We start from the raw sequence: 26,370 nt of genomic DNA on the forward strand, positions 1-26,370 counted from the left end.
CCTAGTGCTTGCTTTCTTCTCCACTGGCAATCAGTGATTTTTAAAACTTTTTTAAACTGTATATATAGTTATGCCTTTCCCAAAATGTCATTTAGTTCATTGCTGTTATATAGGAAAACAATAGATTTTTGTATATTAATTTTGTGTGCTGCAACCTTGTATCCTGTAACTAATTGTTTATTAGTTTCAGAAGATTTTTTTTTGGTCAGTTCTGTAGGATTTTCTAGACATGTCATCTGTCAACAAAGACAGTTTTACTTCTTCCTTCTTAATCTATATATCTTTCATTTCCTTTTCTTGCGTTATTGCATTATTTAGGACTTCAATATGTTGATGAAAAGCAGTGGTGAGGGGTGATATCCTTGCCTTGTTCCTGATCTTAGTGGGGAAGCTTTGTGTTTCTCACCATCAAGTATAATGTTAACTGTAGGTCTTTTGTAAATAGTATTTTTAAATTGAAGAATTTTCCCTCTATTCCTAGTTTGCTGACATTTTTTTAAATCAAAAATAGGTATTGGGTTTTGTCAAATGCTTTTTTCTGCACCTATTATGATCATATGATTTTTCTTTTGCCTATCGATGTGATGGGTTATATTAACTATTTTAGAATGTTGAACGAGGATTCAAAAATTCATATCTAGAATATATCCCATTTGGTTGTGGTATATAATTCTCTCTGTACATTGTTGGGTTTGATTTGATAGTATTTTATTGAGGATTTTTATATCTATGTTCATGAGAAATATTATTTGTAATATTTTTCTTCATAGGATGAGTTAGGAAGTGTTCCCTCTCCTGTTCTCTGGAAAAGATTGTAGAGAATTGGGATAATTTCTTCCTTAAGTGTTTGGTAGAAATCACCTGTGAACCTCTTTGGGCCTGGTGCTTTGTTTTGGAAAGTTATTACTTATTGAGTCATATTCTTTTATAGGTATATGCCTGTGCATGTTATCTGTTTCTTGTTTGAGCTTTGGTAGATTGTGTCTTTCAAGGAATTGGTCCATTTCAGTTAAGTTGTCAGACCTGTAGTCTTAGAGTTATTCAAAGCATTCCTTTATTACTCTTGTAGGGAGTATCGTAGTGACTGTTCTTCTTTTGAATTATTGTCGCAAAACACAAATAACATAACATTTACCATTTTAACGGTTTTTAAGTGTACAACTCAGTGGCATTAATTACATTTTCATTGTTGTGCAACCATCACCACTATCTATTTCCAAAACTTTTTCGTCACCCCTAACAAACTCTGTAACTATTAAGCAGTAATAGGGACCTGGTAACCTCTGATTTCTGTCTGTATGGATTTGCCTGTTCTGAATATTTTATATCATGGACATTTCATATAATATTTCTTTACTCGTCCTGGCAACGTCTGCTTGTTTTTCAGTGTTTCAGGGGTTGGGGGGTAGGGGGGAGATTGGATTTGCTTACTCTGCCATTTTGCTGAAATCATGCTTCAGATTGATTAGTTTTGATTGTTGCTTTTTCACATGATATTTTATCAAACACTTTATCCTTTGATGAGCTTGTTTGCTTTGTTTTGGCCATTGCTATGTCCTCAGAGTCTAGAATGGTACCACATAGTATTTATTGACTGAATTAAGTTACTAATTTTTGTAATTATTTGAAAATATGATTTTTAATAGCTTTATAATATTTGTATGACTGTACCATAATTTATTTTCCTGATTACCTATGTTTAAGTGTTAAACTACTGTGTCCAGGTTTTATTTTTTAAGTAATAATGGCCATTATCATATTTATTCAGGTCTTTAGGTACATCTATGATGATTTTCTTGGCATGTATATCTAGAAGTGGCGTTAGCCAGAACAGAAGACATTTTGTTTGGTCCTTTGATACATGATGCTAATTGCCTCTCCTGAAGGGAGCAGTTTTTAAAATGGCCTTGCAGCTGTTTAAAAATATATGACATACTTTTCAACTTATTTATGACTTTTCTGTACTTCAGACTCATAAAAAGAGATCTCTTCTTGTCACGTTTTTAAAAATGTTTATAACTAGCTAATAGTATGAGATAAAATTTGTTGATGGAAGCGAGTGCATTAATTATCACAAGCAGATACTTTGTGAAACTACTCATTTTACTAAACTTTTTAATGTAAATTAAAATTGTATTTAATTTTGCCAAAAAAAGTAAAAAAATAAACCTTAATTTGATGAGTTTGGGATTCTGGTTTAATAGATTTTCTTAAAAAATTTTTTAGTGTTTATTTTTGAGAAAGAGAAAGAAGGAGGGAGAGAGGGGCAGAGAGAGAGGGAGACACAGAATCCAAAGCAGGCTCCAGGCTCTGAGCTGTCAGCACAGAGCCTGACATGGGGCTCAAACTCAAGAACCGTGAGATCATGACCTGAGCCTAAGTCAGATGCTTAACTGACTGAGCCGCACCCACCCAGGTGCCGCTGGTTTAATAGTTATAATGGAAATATTTAACAGGTTCGACTATACTTTCATTCATATTTTGGTTACATTTTTCACGTGATACATTACAATTATTTGTATCATATTTGTCTCCCCAGCAGACTTAAGCCCTTTGAGGGAGTAAATAAATTCAATGTTTTTTCATAGTCTTAATATATTTCCTATAGTACTTTGTAGTTGTTAGAATATATAGATATACATCTGTTCACTTGTTTTTTGCAACAACCCCTTATAGAATAAGGTATTACTTAAATTTTACATTTGGCACTGAAAGAGGTTTAAGTGACTTGTCTAAAATCACAAAACTGGGGCCGTCTTGTGTGACTCTTGTTTAAGGATTGAATGGCCACAACACTGTCTGATAGAACTTTGTGCATGATGGAAGTATTCTATAATTCTGAGCTGTCCCATATGGTAGCCACTAACCCAATGAGGGCTTGAAATGTGGCTGGTGTGACTAAGTTACTGAACTTTTTATTTAATTTTATTTAGTCTTAATTTAAATTAACCATATGTGGATAGTACATATGGTTTTGGGCAGTGCAGGTCTAAACTCATAGGTAGAATAACTGTTTGCCAGGACATTACAGCAGAGATTCACACACTGGCTGCAGAGTAGAGCACTGGATTTAAAGTCCATCCTATACAATTCTGTGATTCTATAAACTCTGACCAGTTAAACAAGTAAACCTACGTATATCCCAGAAAGTCAGTTTGAATACATTTTGAAAGTCTCTTTGGTAGGGCTTTTTTTTTTCTTTTCATTTTATTTAAGTGTGGTTGTAGGAGGTTTTTTTTCCCCTTTAGATATAAATTTTTACAGTGAACTATCAAAAGGTTTAACATTTTTAATTCTGCCTTTTAATATGGTTTCTTCCATGATGTTGCCCACCTTTCTATCCCTGTGGCAAACAGTCCTCCTTTTCTGTCTGCTCCTTCATTTCCTTAAAAAATCTCAGTTTTTGCTCCTAGGAAAAGGAGATTTTAAGTTGCCATGATTAACCCTGTCTTTGGTTATCATTTTCCCTGACAGTAATCTGTTTTAATCTGTACTCATTTACAAGCTGAAATATTCCTAAATGTTATTTATTTATAAGTAAATATTTCTAAATCATTTCATGTAAGTATTAGTCCTTAACAGGGATGTCAACTCTTTGAGGTCAGAGGCCTGATTTCTATCTTGTGCTCCTTAAAATGTGTAACAAATATATGTTGTGTGTCTAATTCTGTGAAGGATTCAAAGAATGTAGAAATGGTCTAGAAAAGTGTTCTTGAGTTTAATTAATGTTTGAGTAGATAATGCTCATACGTCTTGGGTTTGGGTCATTTCCTCTATGTGAAATGGGAGAAGTCACCCAGTTTTAACAACCATTCAACTCCTAATAAGAAATGGGTTGATCTTTTAATTTAGTCACTTTGCATTGGGAAATGCTATAGACTGAGTGGTTGTGTCCTTCCAAAATTTATACTGTTGAAGCCTTATCTTCAATGTGATAGTATTAGCAGGAGGGGCCTTTAACGGTGGGTGGTGGGGAGGTCATGAGGGTGGACGTTAATGCTCTTATAAAGAGACCTCAGAGAACTTCCTCACCCCTCTTGCCATGGAAGGTGACACAAGGAGAAGGCAGTCTGTGAACCCGGAAGCAGGCTCTCACCAGACACCCAGTCTGCTGGTTCCTAGTCTTCCCAGTCTCCAGAATTGTGAGCAATACCTTTCTGTTGTTTACAAGCTACCCAGTCTGTAGTATTTTGTCATAGCAGTCGGAATGGTGATGAGCAGGTTGACTTCCTGATTGCTATCAAGGAGGAGAGGAGGGTTAGTAGAAAAGATAAAACTTAGAATATCTTGTCTCTCTTTTACTACCTTTTAATGAACAAAAATAAATTTTTTTCAGAAACTATGAAGAACATGTAATCTAGGAATATTATAAACTTTTTTTTAGAATATTATCAACTTCTAGTATTGTTATTGATATGTGAAAAGCTCTGTCAGTGTTACAAAGGGTTCTTACTGCTTGAGGTTGGAGAGCCCCTACATTTTAAGTTTTACAGGGTAACAGGTCACATTTCTATGCTTGAAAAATTGAGGAAGGGATATTTGCTTTTACAGAGAGTTTTATACCCTTGTGTACCTAGCCTACTGTTGTCTCTTTATTAACTCTAGCCTTTAGCTTTTACCTTGAGTATCCTGGAATGAAATCTGAAAGCAGAAAGTCCTGGAGTGACACCATGTCATGTAAACTGTTCTAGGATGTTTGCCTTGTAAAACTAGTAGCCATATTTATTCATTCTAGAATGTTTATTGGTTTTATGTGAGGCACTGAGCAAGGTTCTGTGAAAAAAATTATAAAGAGATCAAGTTCGTGGCTTTGAGTTGCTCACAGAAGTTTACACAGATAATTAAACAGGTACATTATATTTCAGCAAGAACCGGTGAACAATTTGCGTGGAGGTGTTGTATAGCCCTGTATGATCTGCACATCTCATTTACTCATCAGATCATGTGAAATAGGTGGCATTAATTCCCTCATTGTACAAAAGAAGAAATTGAGAGTAGACACATGCCCTAGATCATTTATTGATAAGTGTCAGATTTAAACTCATGTGTCTGATGTAAATCTTATGATCATTGCACTGTATGCCAGTTCTCTTCTGGGTAATAACCTTCCTGTTTTCCTTAACTGGGGAATTCCTCTGATACAAAAGATTATGGAGTTTATGTCTCATTAACTATTATTCCACCACACGCATGCATTTGAACTTGTTCTGTGGTGACAAAAATCTTCAACCAAAGCACGCATCAGTTTTATAACTCTAAAAAGTTCTGATTGGTGCGCCTGGGTGGCTCAGTCGGTCAGGCATCTGACTTCGGCTCAGGTCATGATCTTACGGTTCGTGAGTTCGAACCCCGTGTTGGGGCTCTGTTCTGACAGCTCAGAGCCTGGAGCCTGCTTCGGATTCTGTGTCTCCATCTCTCTCTCTTTTTCTGCCTCTCCCTTGCTTGCTCTCTCTGTCTCTCTCTCAAAAATAAATAAACATTAAAAAATAATAAATAAAAATAAAAAGTTCATCATCTAAAAATTTTAGTATTTGTGTGCACACGCCAGTTAAAGGACTGTTAGATATTCTAAAAACCCTGGGGAAAAACATAAATTTATTATGTGACTGTGGTCATTTAGAAACATGCACGGGAAACAGATTTGGGTTGTTGAATTAAGGATGGTAAACATACCAGTTTCAGAACTGGTTGAATGACCACATTTATAAATGTGTGTTTGACAAAGCTAGCTCTGTGTAAGTAAGCAACAGAGGAGGCAGCCTGGTGAGGCTGAGAGAGCGTGGGCAAAGCTAAACAGGATCATGGACTCCAGACTTGGATTGATTCACGTCTCAGCCCCATCATACATTGCTGTGTGGCCTGGAGCTTCTCTTTGGAAAATGAGCCATTGAAGTGCCTACCTTACAGTACCTTGTTGCAGGGATTCAGTGGGGAGGAGCACCTGGCATTACGGTGCTTGGTGAACGCGTGAACGTGCCCCTTCTCAGTGTTCGTTAAGACTAATCTTGGCTGCAATTTGTGAAAAATCATCAACAATTGATCTTGAATACCTTGAATGCCAGGATTATTAAAATAGAGTCTTAAAAGTAATAAATATTGTAAGCTAGTAGAAGAAACTACCTTTAGATGATTTTTTACAATACTTTATTAATAATACATTGTTTTTATGGTATTTCAGAGCTCATATAGTATTTTAATAAATATTATTTTAGTTCCTTGTGTCTTAACTTGTTTTTTTTTTTTCAACGTTTGTTTATTTTGGGGACAGAGAGAGACAGAGCATGAACGGGGGAGGGGCAGAGAGAGAGGGAGACACAGAATCGGAAACAGGCTCCAGGCTCTGAGCCATCAGCCCAGAGCCTGACGCGGGGCTCGAACTCCCGGACCGCGAGATCGTGACCTGGCTGAAGTCGGACACCTAACCGACTGCGCCACCCAGGCGCCCCCCTTGTGTCTTAACTTTTACAACAAACTACTTTTAATAGCAGAAAAAAGTAAATACTTTGAAGAAAATAGTGTAGAGAGGAGATTTGGGGGGTGGGGGACGTGGGGATTGCTCAAAACGGTAAGTAGGAAATTTTTTGAAGGCCAACATTTTGTCTGTAAAAATCACATCAATTTCCTCCATAAAATGTTTGCATTACTATCAATACAATATTTTAAATGTCTTACCATTATAAAAATGATGGTTCAGGAAGATACGCTTTTTTTACCCAAGATTTCTAACATGCCTGGTACCTTCCTCATGCCTTTTGTTTACACACGTCAATTGAGAAGCACTTTTCTCCTACAGCGACACAGAAGACTGATGAAATACACTTTGTACTTAGTTCATAGTTGAGGAAATTGAGCACCCAAGGTTACACGGCTACTAAATAGAAGAACTGGGAGGGTCTTCCCCTGGAGGTGTCCCCTATCCCCAAATCCAGTCTTCTGCCACTCCTGCTGTAATCAGATAATACTTAAGAACAAAAAGATGGTATATAATGAATTGTGCTGGGTATGAATTGATCAGTAGAATTGTAAGTAGTTCTTTACCCTCAAGCAGTTTCTAACTCCATTGGTCTGATAAGATGCTACCTTGAGGGGGTTGGTAAATAACAAAAAAGCTAAGGGATTCTAAGGCAAGCAATGCTAAGGGCAGTGAGTAATTGATTTCCTAGTAAGCGGTTGAGACAAATGTAAAAGTTCTGAGAAGGAAGCATTCAGGTTGGGCTAAAGAGTATAGGGAAGCTTTGTGGACGAAAATGGACTTGATTTTACAGTATAGTGTTTCTCCAGCCTTTTCCTCTGGTCTTTTGTTTATTGCTAATAATGGCTGAAAACAAGTTCTGATTGCAAGCTTAAGTCTATTTTGGCTTCTTTGTTGTTTGAAAGGTGTTTATATTTGTACAGCTTACCCCACAATAAATAATTTGGTAACTGCCCATTCAAATTTCTACTCTTGGGGCGCCTGGGTGGCGCAGTCGGTTAAGCCTCCGACTTCAGCCAGGTCACGATCTCGCGGTCCGTGAGTTCGAGCCCCGCGTCAGGCTCTGGGCTGATGGCTCGGAGCCTGGAGCCTGTTTCCGATGCTGTGTCTCCCTCTCTCTCTGCCCCTCCCCCGTTCATGCTCTGTTTCTCTCTGTCCCAAAAATAAATAAAAAACGTTGAAAAAAAAAAAATTTAAAAAAAAAAATTTCTACTCTTTTCCATCCTTGATAGTGTAAGAAAATGATCTGATGCTAGCCCTTAGATGATTTTTATTTCATTTTACAAGGCTCCTTTTTGATCCCCCATTAGCACATTACTCATTCACTTAAAGAATTTGGCAAGATTTCCATAATAGAGTGTAGTTGATGGTTGGGATTAAGCAGAAAAGGGAAATGGTTATGATGGAAGAGAGTCCGGTTTCAATGTTGATGGTTAGGTCCTGGGACCAAAGACCTAGAGGAGACCGAAGACAGGAGGAGAAGAGACATAGTGTCCCAGTGGTGTTGACCTGTGGGTGCAGGGAAAAAACCGTGCCAGTCACACTGCAGTCACACAGCCCTGTGCCTCCTTCTGTCATATGTTCTTAGGGCTGGAAGGTATTTCAAGGATGGTTTGGTCAGACCCACTTCACAAAATGTAAAAGAGATGAAGAAACAGCCTAAACAGATCAGAGAACTTGCTTAAGGTCTCATAAAAGTGACAGAATTGGGATGAAACCCTGTGTCCCCCGAGTCATAACCCAGCATTCCTACTATCTCCCCTGAGAGCATAGTGTGCAGAACTCTGGGCTGATAGGAGCATTCCTCAGTGTATTAGATAAGGACCTTTTGCTGCTGCTGTTCTTTCTAATACACCAAAGTGGTTTGGAGATGGTGAGATTAATTTATCTGATGAAGGAAGGCACGTTGTGTCAACACATAGCGTGTCAGAATTTTTCAGCCATTTGTGAAGTGTGCTTTCTCTGATATTATCTTCCCATCTTCTAGGTAGCCCTGCTAGCCAAGAGGAATGATACTGAGCTTCATTTTTTGTGGTTTGTTTTGTAAAAATAATAGATATACTGGTTGTCCTTTTGCAACTACATAGGGATACTGATGGAGAGTCATTTCAGTTTGAGCTCAATTAGTTGATCCAAATCAATACAATCATATTATTAAAAATAGATATGTATTCTATATTTAGCAAGGAAGATGGCATTTTATAGCTATATGCCTGCTATATAGTTTGGTGCTATGTATGATACTAAAGTAGAGCTCATTGCCCCTCCTCTTGGAATTTCCAGTCCAGTTGGAGAGGCCAGTTGTATGCACATACGGCCTCAAATCTGCCATGACTAAAATGGGAATCCTACCAGCTCTCATCCCCACTACACCTGTTCCTCCCATGTCATTTAGTGGTCCCATTGTCTCTTCAGTCACTCATAGTAGAAATACTGGAAACCTGGCAATCACCTTTGCTTCTCTTCTTCTTCACTGCCCCATTCAGTCTGGTAGCAGATCCCTGTAACATACTCCCTGTCCTCCAGCTGAACTGCCATCAGACTCCTGTTCATCCTTTAAGACTGTTAAACATTGCTTCTTCAGGGAAGTCTTAAGTGTCTTCCTTCAGTGCACTTGTAGCCAGCAATAAACTTTTCTATTAAGCACTGGCTATAGTTTCTCGAAGTCAAGGAACTTACCTTATTTCTTTTTGTAAACCCAGTACAAGGCACATTAGACCCTAAGTTTTTAAATCAGTACCTTGAGTGATGGGAGGGTTATTAGTTGTATTTATGGTGTTTATGAAACAGCCCAGTGAAGTAAGTCTATAAAGATAGGCAGAGGCCAGATGCTGAAAGCCTGAATACCATGCAAAGAAATGTTCAGTTGTAGTTGGGCACATGGGTTCACAAGGTCTTTCCTGTAGCCACATATTGTCATGTGACTGCATTCTGGCCAGTGAAAACAGAAGTGGTAGGTGCCCCTTCCAAGAAGTTTCTTTAATGGAAGGGCATTTCATTCCCTATCTCTCCTCTCTGCTGGCTGGAGTGGAATCTAAATGACTGGGCTCCCCTGTAGTCATGTGAGTGTAGCAGGGCCACACATCCTAGGATTTGTAGCGTGGGAAGGAAGCCAGAAGAAGCCTTCACAGAAAGGAGGACATTCCAGGAAGAGGAATAGAGTGAGAGGACACACTTGAAGGTCAGATAGAAGAAGATGACCTGGCAAAGGAGACTGAAAAGGAGTCACCAGAGTGATGGGAGGAAAACCAAGTGGTTCAATAAGGAGGAACTGGGCAGCCACTACCAACTAAGATAGAAATGGCAAAAAATGTCACTGGATTCGACAACATGGAGGCATTGGTAAGACCACTGATGTGGCGAGGGCAGAAGTGATATTGGAATAGGCTAAAGGGTGAATAGAGCCTAGGAGGTGACCTTCTAAAGACATTTGCCCTTGAAAGAATTTGGAACAGAGAGACCAGCTGGCAGAGCGTGTGGAGTGAAGGGAAGGTTTTCCTGAGATTACTGGAATATGCCTGTTGAGAGGAAAAGAGAGAGCAGGCAAGGTCTTAAGATGAGTTGATGAGATCCAGAGCAAGTGGACAGAGATGTGATGTTTGCAAGGAGGAAGGATGCTTCCTTTGTGGTGAAGGGAATGAAGAAGAAATGGGGCACATTGGGTTGGCTTCTAGATTTCCAGTGCAGACATGAGGGAGCTCCGATCTAAAGACTTCCGCTCTCTCCTGAACTCTTCGGCAAGGTCATCAGCTGAAACTTCACAGATAGTAAGGCTTCATATCTTGTCAATTTCTTCTGTTTTAGCTTTGTTCTGTGCTCTGAGGAGAGTCTCCAAAGTTTTGGATGGATCGTGTCGCTTGCTTGAAAATCCTTCAGTGCCTCTGCTTCCCATGGCACACAGGGCACAACACAGTCAAGGCCTGTTCCCTTCTCAGCCCCATTCTCTCCACTTACTCCACTTTGCTGCAGCCAAAGCCAACTGCACCATTGCCCTGAAACAATTCATCCTTGCTGCTTCTCAGCCTCGGAACCTGCTCTTGTGATGCTGTCCTTTTCTCCCTACCTGGTGAACTCATTCTTGAAGACCCAGTTCTCATATTGCATCCTTTTAAATCTCTTTGATTTCCCTCCCCTTTCCACAGGCCAGTAACTATAGCTTTTATTTATATATCTATATAACTTTATATATCTGTGTAGCTTTTTTATCTGGGTCGACCACAGTGTCTGGTATACATGAGTTGGCATTGGGTGAATGGATGAATTTTAATTGCTTTACCTGTTCCTTTAGTGATTTTTAATGAAATTGAAATGAAATGAAAGTTATATACTCTTAGTATTTGATGCAGAGAAAATATTGTTTCCTTTTTTTTTTTTTTCCTAGGTGGTTCTGGAATGGAGCCGGGATCAGTACCATGTTTTGTTTGATTCCTACAGAGACAATATTGCTGGAAAGTCCTTTCAGAATCGGTAAGAAGAAATCAGTTTTGGAGAGTAGCTTCTTTGGACTTAGAGGATGAGTCACGATTTCACTCTTGCTTTAAATGTAACAGTTCAGGTTGAAGGCGGGGGGGGGGGGGGGGGGTCTTTCCAAGTGTATATATGGTTTAACTTATTCAAGGCTACTCCTATCTGAAGGAACCTTGTAGTCTGTCCTCACATTTTATGGTTGAAAAATCTGATTCCCAAAGAGTAATCCTGCCTTGCGGTTTATTGAGTACTTTGAGTTACACGATCTCATTTTATTATTGCCCTAGTTCTATGAGGTAAAGGTAATTCAATCTGCCTGCAGGATGAGGAAACTAGCTGGCTACTCTGGCCGGTAGTCTTCTGTTCCAAGCCCTGGCCCATATTCTTGTTGACCTCACTCTGTTAACCAGAGCCATTCTGTGGAAGCCACTGGAATTGACCCCCTACCTACCCCTCTGGTCACCATATCTTGCTGCCTCGCTGTGAGGAGGAGCAAGCCTTGCAGGTTGGGTCTTTTTCTCTTTAAGGCCAAGCTTCCTGGTGCAGCCACTCTTAGATGCTGTCTTCAACCTTTTCCTTCAAGATTTTTTTCCTCCTTCATAAGACAGACCTCAGAGTGGACTCAATCTTTCCCCACATCTTCCTTCCCTTCCTGCAGCTAAAATGATTTGCACGGGCTCTTTTTGGTTTTTGTCTATAAAATTAGTGCTTAAGTTGTTTTATATCGTAAAAGCAGTTTATGTCTGTGGTCGAAAACAGTTCAAACAGTACATAAAAATAAAAAGTTAAGCCTCTCTGTTCCATTTTGAATTTCCCCTCATCCAGAGGAACTGTTGTTAATGATTTTTTTAAGTTTATTTATTCATTTTGAGAGAGAGAGAGAGAGAAAGTGGGGAAGGGGCAGAGAGAGAGAGAGACAGAGAGAGAATCTTGAGCAGGTTTCATGCTGTCAGCACAGAGCCCGACACAGGGCTTGATCTCACAAACCATGAGATCAAGAGTCGGACGTTCAACTGACTAAGCCACCCAGGCGCCCCTGTTAACAAATTTTTGTTAATGATTCTTTTGGTAACCATCATTCTAACTTTAAAACAATAAGTGGAGTTCTCTCCTTTTTTATTCATTTTATGCAGTATCTATTGACTCTTTTCCATTGTAATGGTGCATAGCCAGTCGTTGTGGGGCTAAGAGCAGTAGGTGACCAGAACAAATGTGGGGTAGCTAACAGGGGTAGTTAACCTCATTAGACCAGAGTCTAAATGTCAGAGGCCATAACCACAAACCTCCCTTGATCCTGACTGTCCATTTTCCCCTGAGGATAGTTCTCATAAATCTTTCCCTCTGCTCTCACTGAACCGGAAAACCTAACGAAACTGCAAATAACTACATTTGGTGTCGGTTGGCTCACCTTCAGAGTTATCTGAGGATCTGTAGACTGCATCACCAATTCCTCTGGAGCCCTTGCTCCCTGCTTAGAAGTACTTCCTTGTCCCTCTTCACTTTTTATGAGTCCCTATGTGGTTTCTATCAAATAAGTGTTTTTTAAAATTAGTGTGCTAATTAGATGTGTGCACTGTTATAGTCCTGACCATCTTAGGGAGGAAGGGCTATGGGATTCTTTGAATTGACTAAAGCTTTACTCTTTGCTCAGTGCCCTATGTGTGAATGACATCCCTCAATTTGCTCCTTTAACAGAAAAGGAATCTTTAAGCCTTACTCTGTTTTAGACACTGATATATAACTATCTGTGGTAAAGAATTTCATAGTGTGGTAGGGAGAATGGCTTGTAAGCAAGTAATTAGTGAAGTAGGGAAACTCTAGGCTTTTCTCTTAGGATCTCTTAAAGATAGTTTTCAAAGACTCTAGGGGTCTGCAAAATCCAAACTGTTTTTTATAAGAGTTCTAAGGTGTTACTTGCCTTTTGTACTGTGCTGACATTTGCACTGGTGGTGTAAAAGCAGTGCTGGGTAAGATCGCCAGACCTTAGCATGAATCACTGTATTCTTCACCACCCTATATTTGCAGGGGTAAGATAAAAGTTAGTTTCACTTAAAAATGTTCTTGTTGAAGCACTAAAAGTTATTCATTTGGTTGTATCTTGACCCTTTGGCCACACATCTTTTTAATGTAACGTGTGATGAAATGCACCTGACCGTATGGTGATTGTCTTGAGGAAACCCTGGTGTGGTTGAGTTGCAACCTAGACCAGCCCTTCTGTTTCATGGGACACCACTGTCATAACTTGAGAGATGACAGTGTGATTACTCACACTGGTCATTTGACAGCTGTTTTCTTGACAGTGAACAAAGCAATTCTGTCTCTTAAAGGAAAATGAATAATAGTATCCGTTGCCAATGATAAAATTTGAGCTTTCAAATGTAAATTAGAATTTGGGAAAACTTGTTTCTATCACTGTGAGCTTAACAGTTCACATATCATAAAGACTTCTCTGATTAGGTAGATATGTGGCATTGTCCACAAAAATCACATTCATTAATATTATATAGGAAAATTAAGGAAATATGTCACCATTTGGCAGATGTGTATAACTCAGTAAGCTGTTATTTTCCAGATAACCAATACATTGTTACAGGATCCTTACAGGTGTTTACAAAATCTTGCATGGGTAAAAAAGTCATTCAAAGTGTAAGAAAGACCAATGGATTTTGGTGTAAAAGCACAAAAAGTTCTTTAATGTGGCTTCACATTCCACACTGCAACGAATTTTTAAGCAGCTACCACTTATTTTGGTAGGATCAAAGAAGAAAACCTGCTGTTACCTGAAAAGGCTATTAAAATACAACTCCCCTTTCCAGCTACATTATCTGTGTGAGCCTGGGTTTTCTTTATACACTTCAGCCAAAACAACACGTGGGAACAGATTGCAGACAGAAGATGCAAGGTGCTTGTTCTTTTCTACTAAGTCATTAAAGAGATTGGCAGAAAAGTGAAACAATGCCTCTCTTCTCACTGTTTTTTTTATTGTTTTGGAGAGTATTATTTTCATTAAAAAAGTTATTCATGTTAACATTTTAAGATGAATTAAGTATTTTTATAGTGTTTCATTTTCAAATATGGTAAATGTTAATAGTTACAATCTATAAACAAAAGTTTTTGGGGATCCTTAATTTTTTAAGTGTAAAGGGTCTGGAGAGTAAAAAGTTGGTAGAGAACCGTTTCTCTCACATAGCAGTTCTTAAAACCTTAGTGTGCAGCAGAATGCCATGGAAGGCTTGAGAAGATACAGTTTCCCCCACCCCCAGAGCTTCTGCGTCTGGAGGTCTCACAGGCGCTCACAGAATTTCCATTTCTAACAAGTTCACTGGTGGTACCGAAGCTGCAGGTCTGGTGACTACGGAGAATACTACGGATTCTTGATGAAATACAGTTTTCCTACTTCTTCATTTTCATTTTAGCTGATTTTCCTAAGAAAAGCTCAAAATGGATTGTCTTTTTAAAATCAAATATTTATCAAGCATCTACTCAACCTACTGTGCCTTATGCTGTGCTAGGTGCTGATGGTGCAGTTGCATGAATTCCTGCCCTGAAGGAGCATCCAAATTTTAGAAGGAAAAGTAGCTTTAGAAAATCCAGATACTGAGGTCAGCGGTTTTAATCAAACATTCTTGTTCTCTTTCTGAAAAATTTTGTGTATGGGTGTTAAATATTTCTCCTCCTAATTTTAGATTGCATTAAAATATAGTTTGGTTTTTATATAAGGATATTTCAAAATTGCCTAATTTTGAAGATGACATGTAAATAGATCATATATAACATATCACATGTTCTAATACATTTTAAAATACCATAATGTTTATAGGGAGTTTTCATCATTTTGCCAGTTTCTCTGCAAGTCTTTTTAATGTTATTTGAAAAAAAATTTTTTTAATGTTTATTTTTGAGAGAGAGAGTATGAGTGGGGAAGGGGCAGAGAGAGAGAGGGAGACAGGATCTAAAGCAGGTCTCTGCACTGACAACAGTGAGCCTAGTGTGGGTCTTGGAACTCATGAACTGCAAAATCATGACCTGAGCCAAAGTGGATGCTTAACCGACTGAGCGACCCAGGTGCCCCTTTAAAAGAAAGGTCTATTCTATATGTCAGTAACAAGTGAATATGTAAATTATCTACTACTAATTATAAGGCATTAAGTCAGTCTGGGCCTAGTCTTGTCATCTCTAAAATGTAGGTATTAGATTAAGTGTAAAATCTCTTCCAACTCTTTGGCATTAAGATACCATTTAAGTTCTGAGTTTTCATACCTAGTTTATAGAATGTAGAACCAAAGGACTACATTCGTAGTATCCTTTACATGTCATAGTGCCTGTGTATTCACTTAAACCAAACTGATTAAAATAAAAGCTGTATTACTGTCACCATGGCTTTGGTTCTGAGTCACAGGTGACTTATTTAGTCTTCAACTCTAAGATAAAGGCTTTCCTTCATCTGGAAACTTAGATATAGTGGTCTTGTGGTCAGAAATAAAGACTCAAACTCATTGTGGCCATGTCTAGTAGTAGAAAAACAACTGACTCACTGACCTGGGGCAGATCACACGATCTCCTTAGTTTGTTAGTTTAACACCAGAGAATTAAATTGATCTTGTAATACAAACTTATTAGAAGAGCTAGTACATCAATCCATTATATACTTAATTATTTCCCCAAATGAACATGTATGGATATCTCTTGATTCTATTAAAAGATCTTTAATAGCAGGTGATTACTTTTACAGGATAGCTTTGGAAAGTACAATTCTTTAAAAAAAAAAAAAAGTTTAAAAAATATGTCATCTAAGCAGTTTTTCAAATTAATTTTTAGTCAGAAATTGAGAGTGAGATGACCTTGGATAATTTAGATGTGGGTAATACAAGACCGGCCTGCCTGCCTTCCTTCCTTCCTTCCTTCCTTCCACAAAAGACTGATTTATATGTTGAGGGAATGAACTTAGAGTTTTAATTTAGCCAATGAGTATATGTTAAATCCCATTCATGTACCAAGCCCTATTTTTAAGCATCTTGTGATGAACAAGAGAAACTCACTGACCTCATATAGAATTGGCATTTTAGTGGGGGAAGCTTTTTTTTTTTTTTTAACTTAAAAATGTGAACTACAACCTGCATATAAATCATTATTTCTCAGATTTCTGGACTGGCAGCATTGGCATTACCTGGGATCTTGTTAGAAATGTGAGTTCTCAGGCCCCACTCCAGACCTAATGAGTCAGAAACTCTGGGGATGGAGCCCAGCTATCTGTTTTTACAAGCCCAAAGGTGATTCTGTTGCCTGCTAACATTTGAGAACCATTGGTATAATAAATGCGATTAAAAAACCTAGCTGAGGAAGCTTTTGTGTACTGTTACTTATGGTGAGGAGAGAGAGTCTGAAGATATGGGAAAGAGAGGAAGTAATTGAAGCAGAGCACAGAATGCATAGTACCATTTCTGCCCTAGAGATACTCCATCTAGTGGAAGATAGACATGCATAAAAACTAGTACAACATAGTATGCTAAGAGTTCCTTAGAGTACAGATTACAATGGAAACTGTGTGTTAAGCAGTACATTCTCTTTGTGGGAGGTGAGGGAAGAGGGCAATTGGGGAAGGAGGATATTTTAGACAGTGGGAGAGGCATGTTCAAAGGTGCAAAAGCTTGCAAGTCTTACCCTGCTTGGGTAAGCAATTGGAGTGTCTAGAGCACAAGGGACACATTATGGAGGAGTTTAGATTTCATTCTGCAGACAGTGGTGAACATTAACGGGAGGGTTGGTAGATGCTCAGCTATCACATATGCCTGAGTATGAGGTGATTCCTGATTTCCTGTGAAGCTCTGGGTCCCTGGTTCCTCTTTGACCCCCATCTTCCTTTATGCTCTTCCTCGTGCTCCCCTTGTCTGTGCCACACTGGCCTCTAGTTCCTTGGCTGTGCCTGTTGGGTGTCTGCCTCAGAACATTTGCACATGGTGTTCCCATTCTCTGGACCATTCTTCCCCTCATATGGCTTGCTTCCTCTCTTTCACGTCTTTGCTGAAATGCCACCTGCCTACGAGTCATAATGAACTACTGTATTATAGATCTGAAGTAGACCTGAAAGATGGGGATGATTTGGTTAAGTTGGTAAAAGAAAGGGGAAGAGAGCTTTCAGCAGGGTTAAAACCTGAACAGAACACAAACATGAGGCTTAGGTGGGATACTCAAGAATTAGATGCCTGCCTCACTCCTTATTTTGAGGAAAAGATAATAAGGAAAAACGTTAGCAGTATCAGGAAGGTCTGTGCTAGTGTCTCACATATATCATAGACTCATTGAACAAATACTGAGTGCGTGTATGCTGGGCACTTTTCTAATTGATTGGGTACTTTAGGGAACAAAACAAGAAAGTTTCCTGCCCTCTTGGAGCTTACATTCTGGGGGAGGGACACATACAATTACCAGTGTAGGTAACAAGTTAATTATTTAATATGTTAGAAAGGTGGTCAGTGCTATGAAGACAAGAAAATGCAGGGCAGGGTGAGGAGGGTTGGGAGGGGCTGGGCTTGGGGCAGCAGGGAATAGGAGGACTGCAGCATTAAATAGGGCTAGGTTTTCATTATGGGCTGTTGGATAACTCCTTTTTGGTAATTTTGTTTTGCTTTTAATTTCTTTTCTCTGTTTGGGGGCATTTGCATTGCAACACCCTTGTTTGTCAAACTGAGCATGTAGCAGTGTAAACTGAGCTTCTGGGACCTCCTGACGGTCTTAGAAGTGGAGTAATGGCAGCTTCTTTACAGGGTGGTTGTGAGGATTAAATGATGCAGAACTGCAGAAATTATCTGCGTGTATCTTGCAGAGAAAGTTTTCAACAAGTCGTCTCCCAGCTCCAGCTTGAAGTCATGCAAGTCTGTGATACAGTTGGCTAGATTACCTTTTCATTGATTTTTTTTCATAATCTTTGAGTTTAAGTCCTGTTATATACTCTTATTCCTAAATGTATTGGAAAAATGCATGTAAGCTGAAGGACCTGTGGCTTTGCCCTAGGCTCTGTCTGCCCATGCCAATCGACGTGGTTTATACCTGGGTGAATGGCACAGATCTTGAACTACTGAAGGAGCTACAGCAAGTCCGAGAACAGATGGAGGAGGAGCAGAAAGCAATGAGGTAAAATGGATTTTTAAAAAACAAAACACACTCTGGGGTGCTTGGGTGGCTCAATCATTTAAGCATCTGACTCTTGATTTCTGCTCAGATCATTATCTCATGGTTCATGAGATCAAGCCCCACATCAGGTTCTGCACTGACAGTGCAGAGCCTGCTTGGGATTCTCTGTATCTCTCTGCCCCTCCACTGCATGTACACATGCTCACCCTCCCCCCCCCCCGCCCAAAATAAATAGAACTTTAAAAAAAAAAAAACTAACAATAATTGGAATTAAAAAGAAACAACAACACACAAAGTTCTATGAATACAAGTAACAGTGCATTTCAGAAGGGTAGGGTGATGTTCACAGTGCTAATCCAAACAAAAACCTGCATCTCAAATTCATGCCATTACAAGATTTTGTCACCCATGTGTCTGACCCTTGTTTCTTGGTACCCAGTGAGGACTCAGCCACTTCGTTAGATGGCCATTTTATGACTGTGCTATTCTAGTGATGCGTTGCTCTCTGAGGGCCTGAAAGGAAAGGAGTCTCCCACGGGTTCTTGCTTACTCAGTCTGAGTCCCATGTGTGATACCTTCATGAAATAAGGTGTTATTATGGAAAAAAGTTTCATGGTAAGACCCATTATTCCCTTGAAAATAAAACAGGCCTACAGACTTAACTTTTTTCCGTTTGATAAATACAGTACAAAGTATGTTCCCTTTACCCCTTTTAATGTTAAATCATACAATATGGAATTAGAAACTGCTAATTTTTTTATATGTGGAATTTTGATCATTTTAGTTCTTTTATCTGAGAAAGGTACAATGTACTTGAATGGAGAGCCTTAAGAGCTAAAAATCTGGCTGATATAACTTCCCCTCTGATTCCTTAGCATTTTCTGAGAATTTCTCCATTTCTCCATTCATTTCTTCATAAATATGATGGGTGCTCCCCAGTTGCAGGTCATTGGCCATGTTACACTGCAACAAATTTTCTCTTTCTCTTTGTGTCAGAGAATAGGATACCTTCCCAGTGCATGAAAATAACTTTGGCAGCCTGGTACCATGTTTTAGTAGTAAAATGTAAAAGCTTGAGTCAACTTTCATGGTTACTGTGGGAGGTATGTGATAATAATTGTTGAGCATATTTCATTGAAACTTAAAATTTATTATGCATATTAAATGTTGTAAGCATTGTATTTCCTAACCTACTAGTTAGTCCAGTGGAGTAACTAAGAAAATCATTGTTGTTAGTTACCTTTTGTTCACATTTAGGACTAGTACTAGCTCATGAATATGTAATGAAATATATTTGCTTTCATTAGAGAAATCCTTGGGAAGAACGCAACAGAACCAACCAAGAAGAGGTAAGTGTTTTGATTTTCCTCTTAGGAATAGAAGTTGAAGTGAAACTTCCAGGTTCTTATTGTTTTTTGTTGGATATACAGTATTTTGTGTTTATTGTTCCTGTTTAATCCCTCATCTGCTAGCTTTTGACCCCCAAATTAATTGCCTCTTTTAGATGGGAAATCTTGCAATGCCAGAGGCATAGTTGATTGAGAACTCTTGTTTGGGTTGTAGCTAACAAAAGCTTTATTGTTTCTGGATGGGTTAGGTTTTTGGATGTAAGGTTTTTCTGCTCTGCTGTTTCCATCAATCTGTCTTGGTGCGCTGTTCTCTTGGTCCACTTAATGTGTAACTTATACCCAGTGTTTTCATTTATAGGATTTATATCCATCATTCAATTGTGTGTTCATTATATATTTCCTTATTTTTAAAAGCTGTCATAGTTGTATGTCTTATATTTAAGGACTTGGGAAGGGGATTTAGCCCAATGCCAAGAATCAGATGTGTCTACTGTGATTTGAATCCTACCAGACTCTGGTAGGTCCTTAAAACAAAACTGCCTCACTGACAAGCAGAAATCTCTGTTAATGGCACTTTCTCACTTAACCATTAGTTTTAAAATAAAAGAGTTATTTTATAGAAATGATCCTGAGGAATTTTGAGATTTAGAAGTACCTTCTGAATCATTTCTTTATGTTCTATATATTTATTTATAAATATACCACTGTTAAAACTGTTATTTTTAAATGACATAAATAAAATTTTTAATTATTTAAAGTAATGATGCCATGTTACAAAGGATTGAGAGGAGTGAAAAGAAGATACTTCTACGGCCCCCATTCAACAAACTGTGATCATTTTTTTATTCCCTTTTTGTGCATATATTTATAGTTGTAATTTGTAATCTCTGTGCAATTTTGTATCCTGCTTTAAAAATTGTATATAATCTACACAGCTATGTTCATAAATTATCTTCATGCTTCTTACTTATCAATTTTTTTTTTAAATTTTTTTTTTTTTCAACATTTATTTATTTTTGGGACAGAGAGAGACAGAGCATGAACAGGGGAGGGGCAGAGAGAGAGGGAGACACAGAATCGGAAACAGGCTCCAGGCTCTGAGCCATCAGCCCAGAGCCTGACGCGGGGCTCGAACTCCCGGACCGCGAGATCGTGACCTGGCTGAAGTCGGACGCTTAACCGACTGCGCCACCCAGGCGCCCCTCAATTTTAATTGTTGTATCATATCCCGTAAAGTAACTGTACTATAATTTACTAAATATTAGGCACTTCTGTATTTTCACTATTGTAAATAGTTTGCAATCTTATATTTGGGTCTGTGGCATTTTCTGTATGTGGGTTTGTTTTTCCTGTTTTGTTTCTCTTCTCCTACTTGGACTAGATTCCTGGAAGTGAACTACTGAGGTAGAAGCATATGTGTAAGTTTTTATGGCTCTGAGTATACACACATATACTATGAATATACACACATATACTATGAATATACACACATATACTATGAAATTGCTTCTCCAGAGAGAAAATGGGAACACCCATCTGCAGTGACACCAGCAGTGTTTGAAAGGGATAGGTTTACTGGGCTTGCAGTAACATTGAGTCCATTTTTTGAGCGATGCTAATTTAGTAAACAAAATGTGATAACTCTTTTTTTTTTTTTTTTTTTTTTGCATTTCTTTAAATATTAGTGCAGTTGGACAATTTTATATATTGCTTAACTAGTCATAGCTCTCTCTCTCTGTGAATTCTCTAGCTGTGTTTTGTCCATTGTTTATTTAGGTAATATGTTTATTCTAGGCATTCCTTACATTTAGATAGAAATACCTTATACATTCATATTAGAACCTTGTCACATTTGCTGTTGTTTCCGTTGGTGTCGTCTTTCGAATGTACTTTATTGTATTCTGATCAGAATTGATAAATTGTATCTGGTAGGATGATACTCTGTTAAACAGAATTTATCTATTCCTGCTCTGCCAAATGATAGGCTTCACTGGAATTATGAATAATCTTTAAGATGGTAGTAATGAAATGCTTAAATGAAATGCTTAGTTTCTTGTGCACCTTTGAGTTAGTAAATTTTGGTGACAATCATATTAATAGGAGTTTGAAAGCTTGAGAGCTGTACTTGTTTAATAATTTTATGTCCTACTTGCTCTCTTTTTCTATTCTTGAGATAAAAATTCTTTGTTTAGTAAAAAATTATGATTTTTTTATGGATCTAGAAAAACATCTGCAAAATTTAGTAGTACCAACAAGCTTTGTAGTGTTGATCACATTTTCACGAACGTTTGTGAGCATGTTGGTGTTTGTTTCCAGCGAGAAGCAGTTGGAATGTTTGTTGACATACTGCATTAAGGTGCCAATGCTCGTCCTGGACCCAGCCCTGCCAGCCAGCGTCACACTGAAGGACCTGCCATCTCTTTATCCTTCTTTTCATTCTGCCAGTGACGTATTCAACGTTGCAAAACCAAAAAACCCTTCCACTAATGTCTCAGTTGTTGTTTTCGACAGTACTAAGAATGGTAAGATCACCTTACAGGTATTTGAAAATCATGTTCTCATTGGCAGTTTGAATAACAAAATTCTGAATGGAACAGACATGATTCAATTTTAAAAAAGTGTCCGATAAACTAAAAACATAACAAGAGAGGCAGAAGAGCTGCCGCTGTATTTCAGCCCTAACTTCAGAAAGGGATTGCATACATTTTACTCTGTGTAATACACTTGTCTTTCTGTGCTGTGGACCTTAACTTTGATACGTAGATTAACCTTATTCTCTAGCCTCTGAGTCATTGTGGAGGCTTATTATTATTATTATTATTATTATTACCACCATATAACTCTTCAGCAAGGTTGTTTTCTACAGTATGGACAGAACATACCTGGAACATTCTTACTTTACATCCTGAAATAACTGGTTATACAGTTGATTTGGCTAGATAATAGAATTGAAATTGTAATTTCCGGCCTAGAACAATACCTGCATCTAGAGATCCTATCCTCCTACTTGGCCACTGAGTTGCTGAGCCCCATGCCCGTGTCTCCTCTGGTGTGCTGTCTCTCCTGCTTCCTCTGCACTGAGACCCTCTCCTTAGAGGCTCTATGTTTTTCACTTGTGTAAAATGAAAGCTGTCACGTTCCCTTTATAGCATTGAGGCCTAGTCTCAAGTTCCCATTCTTTCAGTGTCATACCTCCCAGCTTAAATCTTTGGAAGTATCTTCGATGTGTTCTTGCTTTTTATCCTCCATCACCAGTATATTGACCTCACCCTATTACTTTTGCTTTCTGCAAATGATTCTCCCCTTTCTTACTCATCTCACCTCCCCCACACCAGACCCAATTTCTTCACACAGGCTCCAGTGATAGCCGCCTAGCTGCTCTGCCTACCTACCTATAAAGTTCTTCTCTAGTCTGTCCTGCATATAACTGTAAATGAACCAGAAAGCTCTGATTTTATTGGTTCGCTCCTTTTTTGAAGACACTACAGTAGTATTTGTTTTTCACATGGTAGAGAATCCTTTTCCCTGGTGTTCAGGACTCAGCTTTGATTGCCTTGACTCTGCCCATTGTTCCTCACATTCCAGCTCTCCAGCATCTCCTCGAGGCTGCCCTTGTCATCACACGTGGTGCTGCTCTCCTGGTCCCCTTTCCCTCCTAGCCCATCTCCTGTTCTTTCCCACCCCATCTCCAGTTCTGTCTCCATGAAGATCCCGAGCAGTGCATTCACAGTGATTCTATTTATTTTGACTTTTCTGTATCCCTGTACTTGTCACCCGACTCACAACTTAGTTGTTGGTTGTGCAGGAGTTTATGGTATTTTCATCTAATTTTTTAATCAAGCAGAAACCTTATCACTTACCAATTTGTGTCCTGAACATTATCTAACATCACACTATCTTCCTGGTACTTAATGAGGTATTTGTAACTTGAAAGGAAATTCAAGTTTCCAAGTTAACCTTTCTAAGTATAGATATCGTCCCCTTTATGCTATAGATTTGTTTCTGAACTGTTTTGTATAAAATATTTTTGTTTTTAAGTTACAGTTTAAATATATAGGGAAAGTAAAGGGATAATCTTGGACAAATTATAGCAAATTAATCTGTTTCCTTGTTTGGCTAAATTCAGCTTTGTTATGTATGTATGTATATATGTATGTATGTATTTCATTTTGAGAGAGAGAGAGAGTGTGGGAGGGACAGCGAGGGAGGGAGATGGAGAGAGAATCCCAAGCAGGCTCCACACTGTCAGCACGGAGCCTGATGCGGGGCTGAACTCATGAACTGTGAGATCATGACCTGAGCCGAAATCAGATTCTCAACCAACCGACTAAGCTACCCAGTCACCCCTAGCTTTGTTCTTTAAGTAACTATAGTTAAGGCGCTCTGATAACATTCCATCTGAAGAGAAAAAGGAATGATATTATGTTAAGAATTATAATAATTCAGTTATAATATCTATGGAGAGAGTCTTGGGTTTTTCCTCTGCTAATTTTATAACATAGTAAAGACTTAAGAGGTTGTAAATTTTGATATAAATAAAATCTGTATTAAACTATAGTCTTCTAAACATTGTTTTTGAATTCCCACCTGGGTTTCTGTTTGCCTGCCCTACTTACTCATTTGTTGAGTAAAGATTTGTTGGGCCATTGCGGTTGTTCCAGGAAAAAGGGAAATGGCAGAGAACAAAAAAGACACATCCCTACCTTCACGGAGCTCATATTTCTAGTGCGCCATAGACACATTCTTTATCCTCAATTATCTAGATGAAGGATTGCCAAATTCTTTCTTAAAGGATCAGATAATAAACATTTTGGGCTTTATGGGCCAAGAGGCAAAATGGAGGATATTATGTAGGCATTTATATAAGTATTTAACATTTAGCCTTGTTAAGATGTCAAAACTGTCCTTCACTTGGGGCTGTACTAAAACAGGCAGTGGTTAAGTTTTGGCCATGGAATGCCGACCCTGATCTCGATAAAACATTTGTTCCACATTTGATGTTCCATTTATCTCATTTAACCTCTTTTCAGTTAATTATCAAAAACTGTTGACTTTTTTTCTCTTTATGAAATACGTCATTTCCGCCCCTCCAATGACTTTGCTACCCTATCGAGTGGACAGTACTTCAACAGCCACACAGTGTAGCCCTGTAGCCTGGGCCTGGGTTTCCTCAGCAAAGTGGTTTTTCCAGTTAAGCTTATTCCCTTTGATCTATAGGAATTGAATTTTCTCCTGTGATAGATCACTTTACCTCTTGACTACACTGACCTTTACAAGGAATTATAAAGTGTTTCCTTGTAGCTTTCTCATGCTGGTTAAATTTGTACCCTTTGGGATCTTACAGAACTAATGTAATATACTCCCTTTCCCATGTGACATTTCTTTTCATTATTACTCCTTTAGCTGTCTCTTAGGGGCTTGTGTTCTAGTTTGTTCTTCTCAGAATGAGCTTTAGTTTCTGTTACTTTTATAGTGTATCAAGTAGAATAGAACCTTTTTTTTCCCACTGTGGTTCAGTCTGCAAAGAGAGTGGGTCTGTTCATTCAGTAAGTATTTATTATTGAGTGCATACTCTGTGCCAGGTACTTTTCTCAGTGCTGAAAATGCAGCAGTGAAGAGAGAGACAAAAATCTTTGCCCTCATTGAGTTTACCTCTTGGCAGAAGGAGACAGACAAATACAGCATACAAATAAATTATATAGTTTGTAGGAGACAACTGGTGTACAGAAAAATTGAGCAGGGGAAATCGAGTGATAGGGGCAGACTCACTGAGAAGGTGATTTTTGAGTGAAAATTTAAAGTAGGTGGGAGGACCAGCAACATGAATATATGGGGAAGGAGTGATTCACTTAAGTGGAATAGCCACTGCAAAGTCCCTGAGGCAGGAGTGTGTCTGGCAGGGAGGCTGGTGTGGCTGGAATAGGGTGAACAAGGGAGAGGGGCAAGAGATAAGTCTAGAGAAGTAATGGGGAACATAGGGGGTCTGCCCTGGCAGCCATGGTGAGGACTTTGGCTTTAACTCAGAGTGCAGTGAGCAGTCATTAGAGGGTTTGAGTACAGGAGTGATATGATCTGACTGATGTTCCAAAAGGAGCAGTCTGGCTGCTGTGGTGGGAATAAACTGAGGAGAGGCAAAGATAGAATCATTCAGGCAAGATTCAGGCAAGAGGGAAGGTGACTTGGATCAGAGTAGTGGAGAGAACAGGTTGGATTGAAGGTCAACCTAACAGGATTTCCTGATGGGTTGATGGTGAGGAATAGAGCCCCGCTTTCGGTGAGCCCCAGTTCCTTCTCTCTCTCTCTCTCTCTCTCTCTCTCTCTCTCCCTCTCTCCCTCTCCCTCTCCCCCTCTCCCCCCCCCCCCTCCCTGTCTCTCCCTCTGACCTTCATGGAACTTTCTCTCTCTCTCTCCTTCCCTCCCTCCCTCCCTCCCTCCCTCCCTCCCTCCCTCCATCCCCTCCCTCACTCAGCACCCTCTCTCTATTAAATAAATGAGTGAGTAAATTAAGCAAGCAAGCAAGCACAGAATTACAGTAGAAATTCAGTATGGCCACAGCACATTGTTGACTCTTACTGAACTTGCCCTGGACTAAAACACCTGTCTTTCTAAAGAAACAATCCTTGCTAATGCTCCAATACTTCTTAATTTATGCTCGTGTAGTTGGTTTTTGGTACCAGCTTAAAGGTCTTAACCTTTGTAGCAGATTTCATTTTGTTAGGTCTCACTCATTGCTTCAAATAAGAACTTTGGGGAACCCCTAGTATGTTATCCAGGATAATCACTTCTCTGTTGGCTTTATGTAAATCCACACATTTCATAGAAGCATGCCTTCTATGTTTTCCAAAACCTTGAAAGACTGTTGAACAACACAAACCTATGGCACGATCTTCGAAACCTCTCTCTAGGTTAATTGTGGCTTTATAATTTCAGTCTTCAGTCAGAATTGGTTAT

General features: G+C 38.8%; 1 protein-coding gene across 3 annotated transcripts in view; it reads left to right on the forward strand.

Annotated features, from left to right (window-relative positions):
• Positions 1 to 26,370, forward strand: part of GNPTAB (N-acetylglucosamine-1-phosphate transferase subunits alpha and beta) — a 74,221-nt gene that overhangs the window by 13,566 nt on the left and 34,285 nt on the right. For 2 of the 3 annotated variants that reach the window (XM_086712525.1, XM_086712524.1), the window contains exons 2-5: positions 10,854 to 10,939; positions 17,951 to 18,070; positions 19,378 to 19,419; positions 21,736 to 21,941. In XM_086712525.1, coding sequence (XP_086568651.1) covers positions 10,854 to 10,939; positions 17,951 to 18,070; positions 19,378 to 19,419; positions 21,736 to 21,941 — 454 coding nt within the window. Of the gene's footprint in view, positions 1 to 10,853; positions 10,940 to 17,950; positions 18,071 to 19,377; positions 19,420 to 21,735; positions 21,942 to 26,370 lie in introns of those variants that run through there. The other variant, XM_086712526.1, reaches the window with a different exon arrangement.

This window comes from Puma concolor, chromosome B4 (genome assembly GCF_028749965.1).
Source record: "Puma concolor isolate L17-30 chromosome B4, mPumCon1.1.hap2, whole genome shotgun sequence".
NCBI lineage: Eukaryota > Metazoa > Chordata > Mammalia > Carnivora > Felidae > Puma > Puma concolor.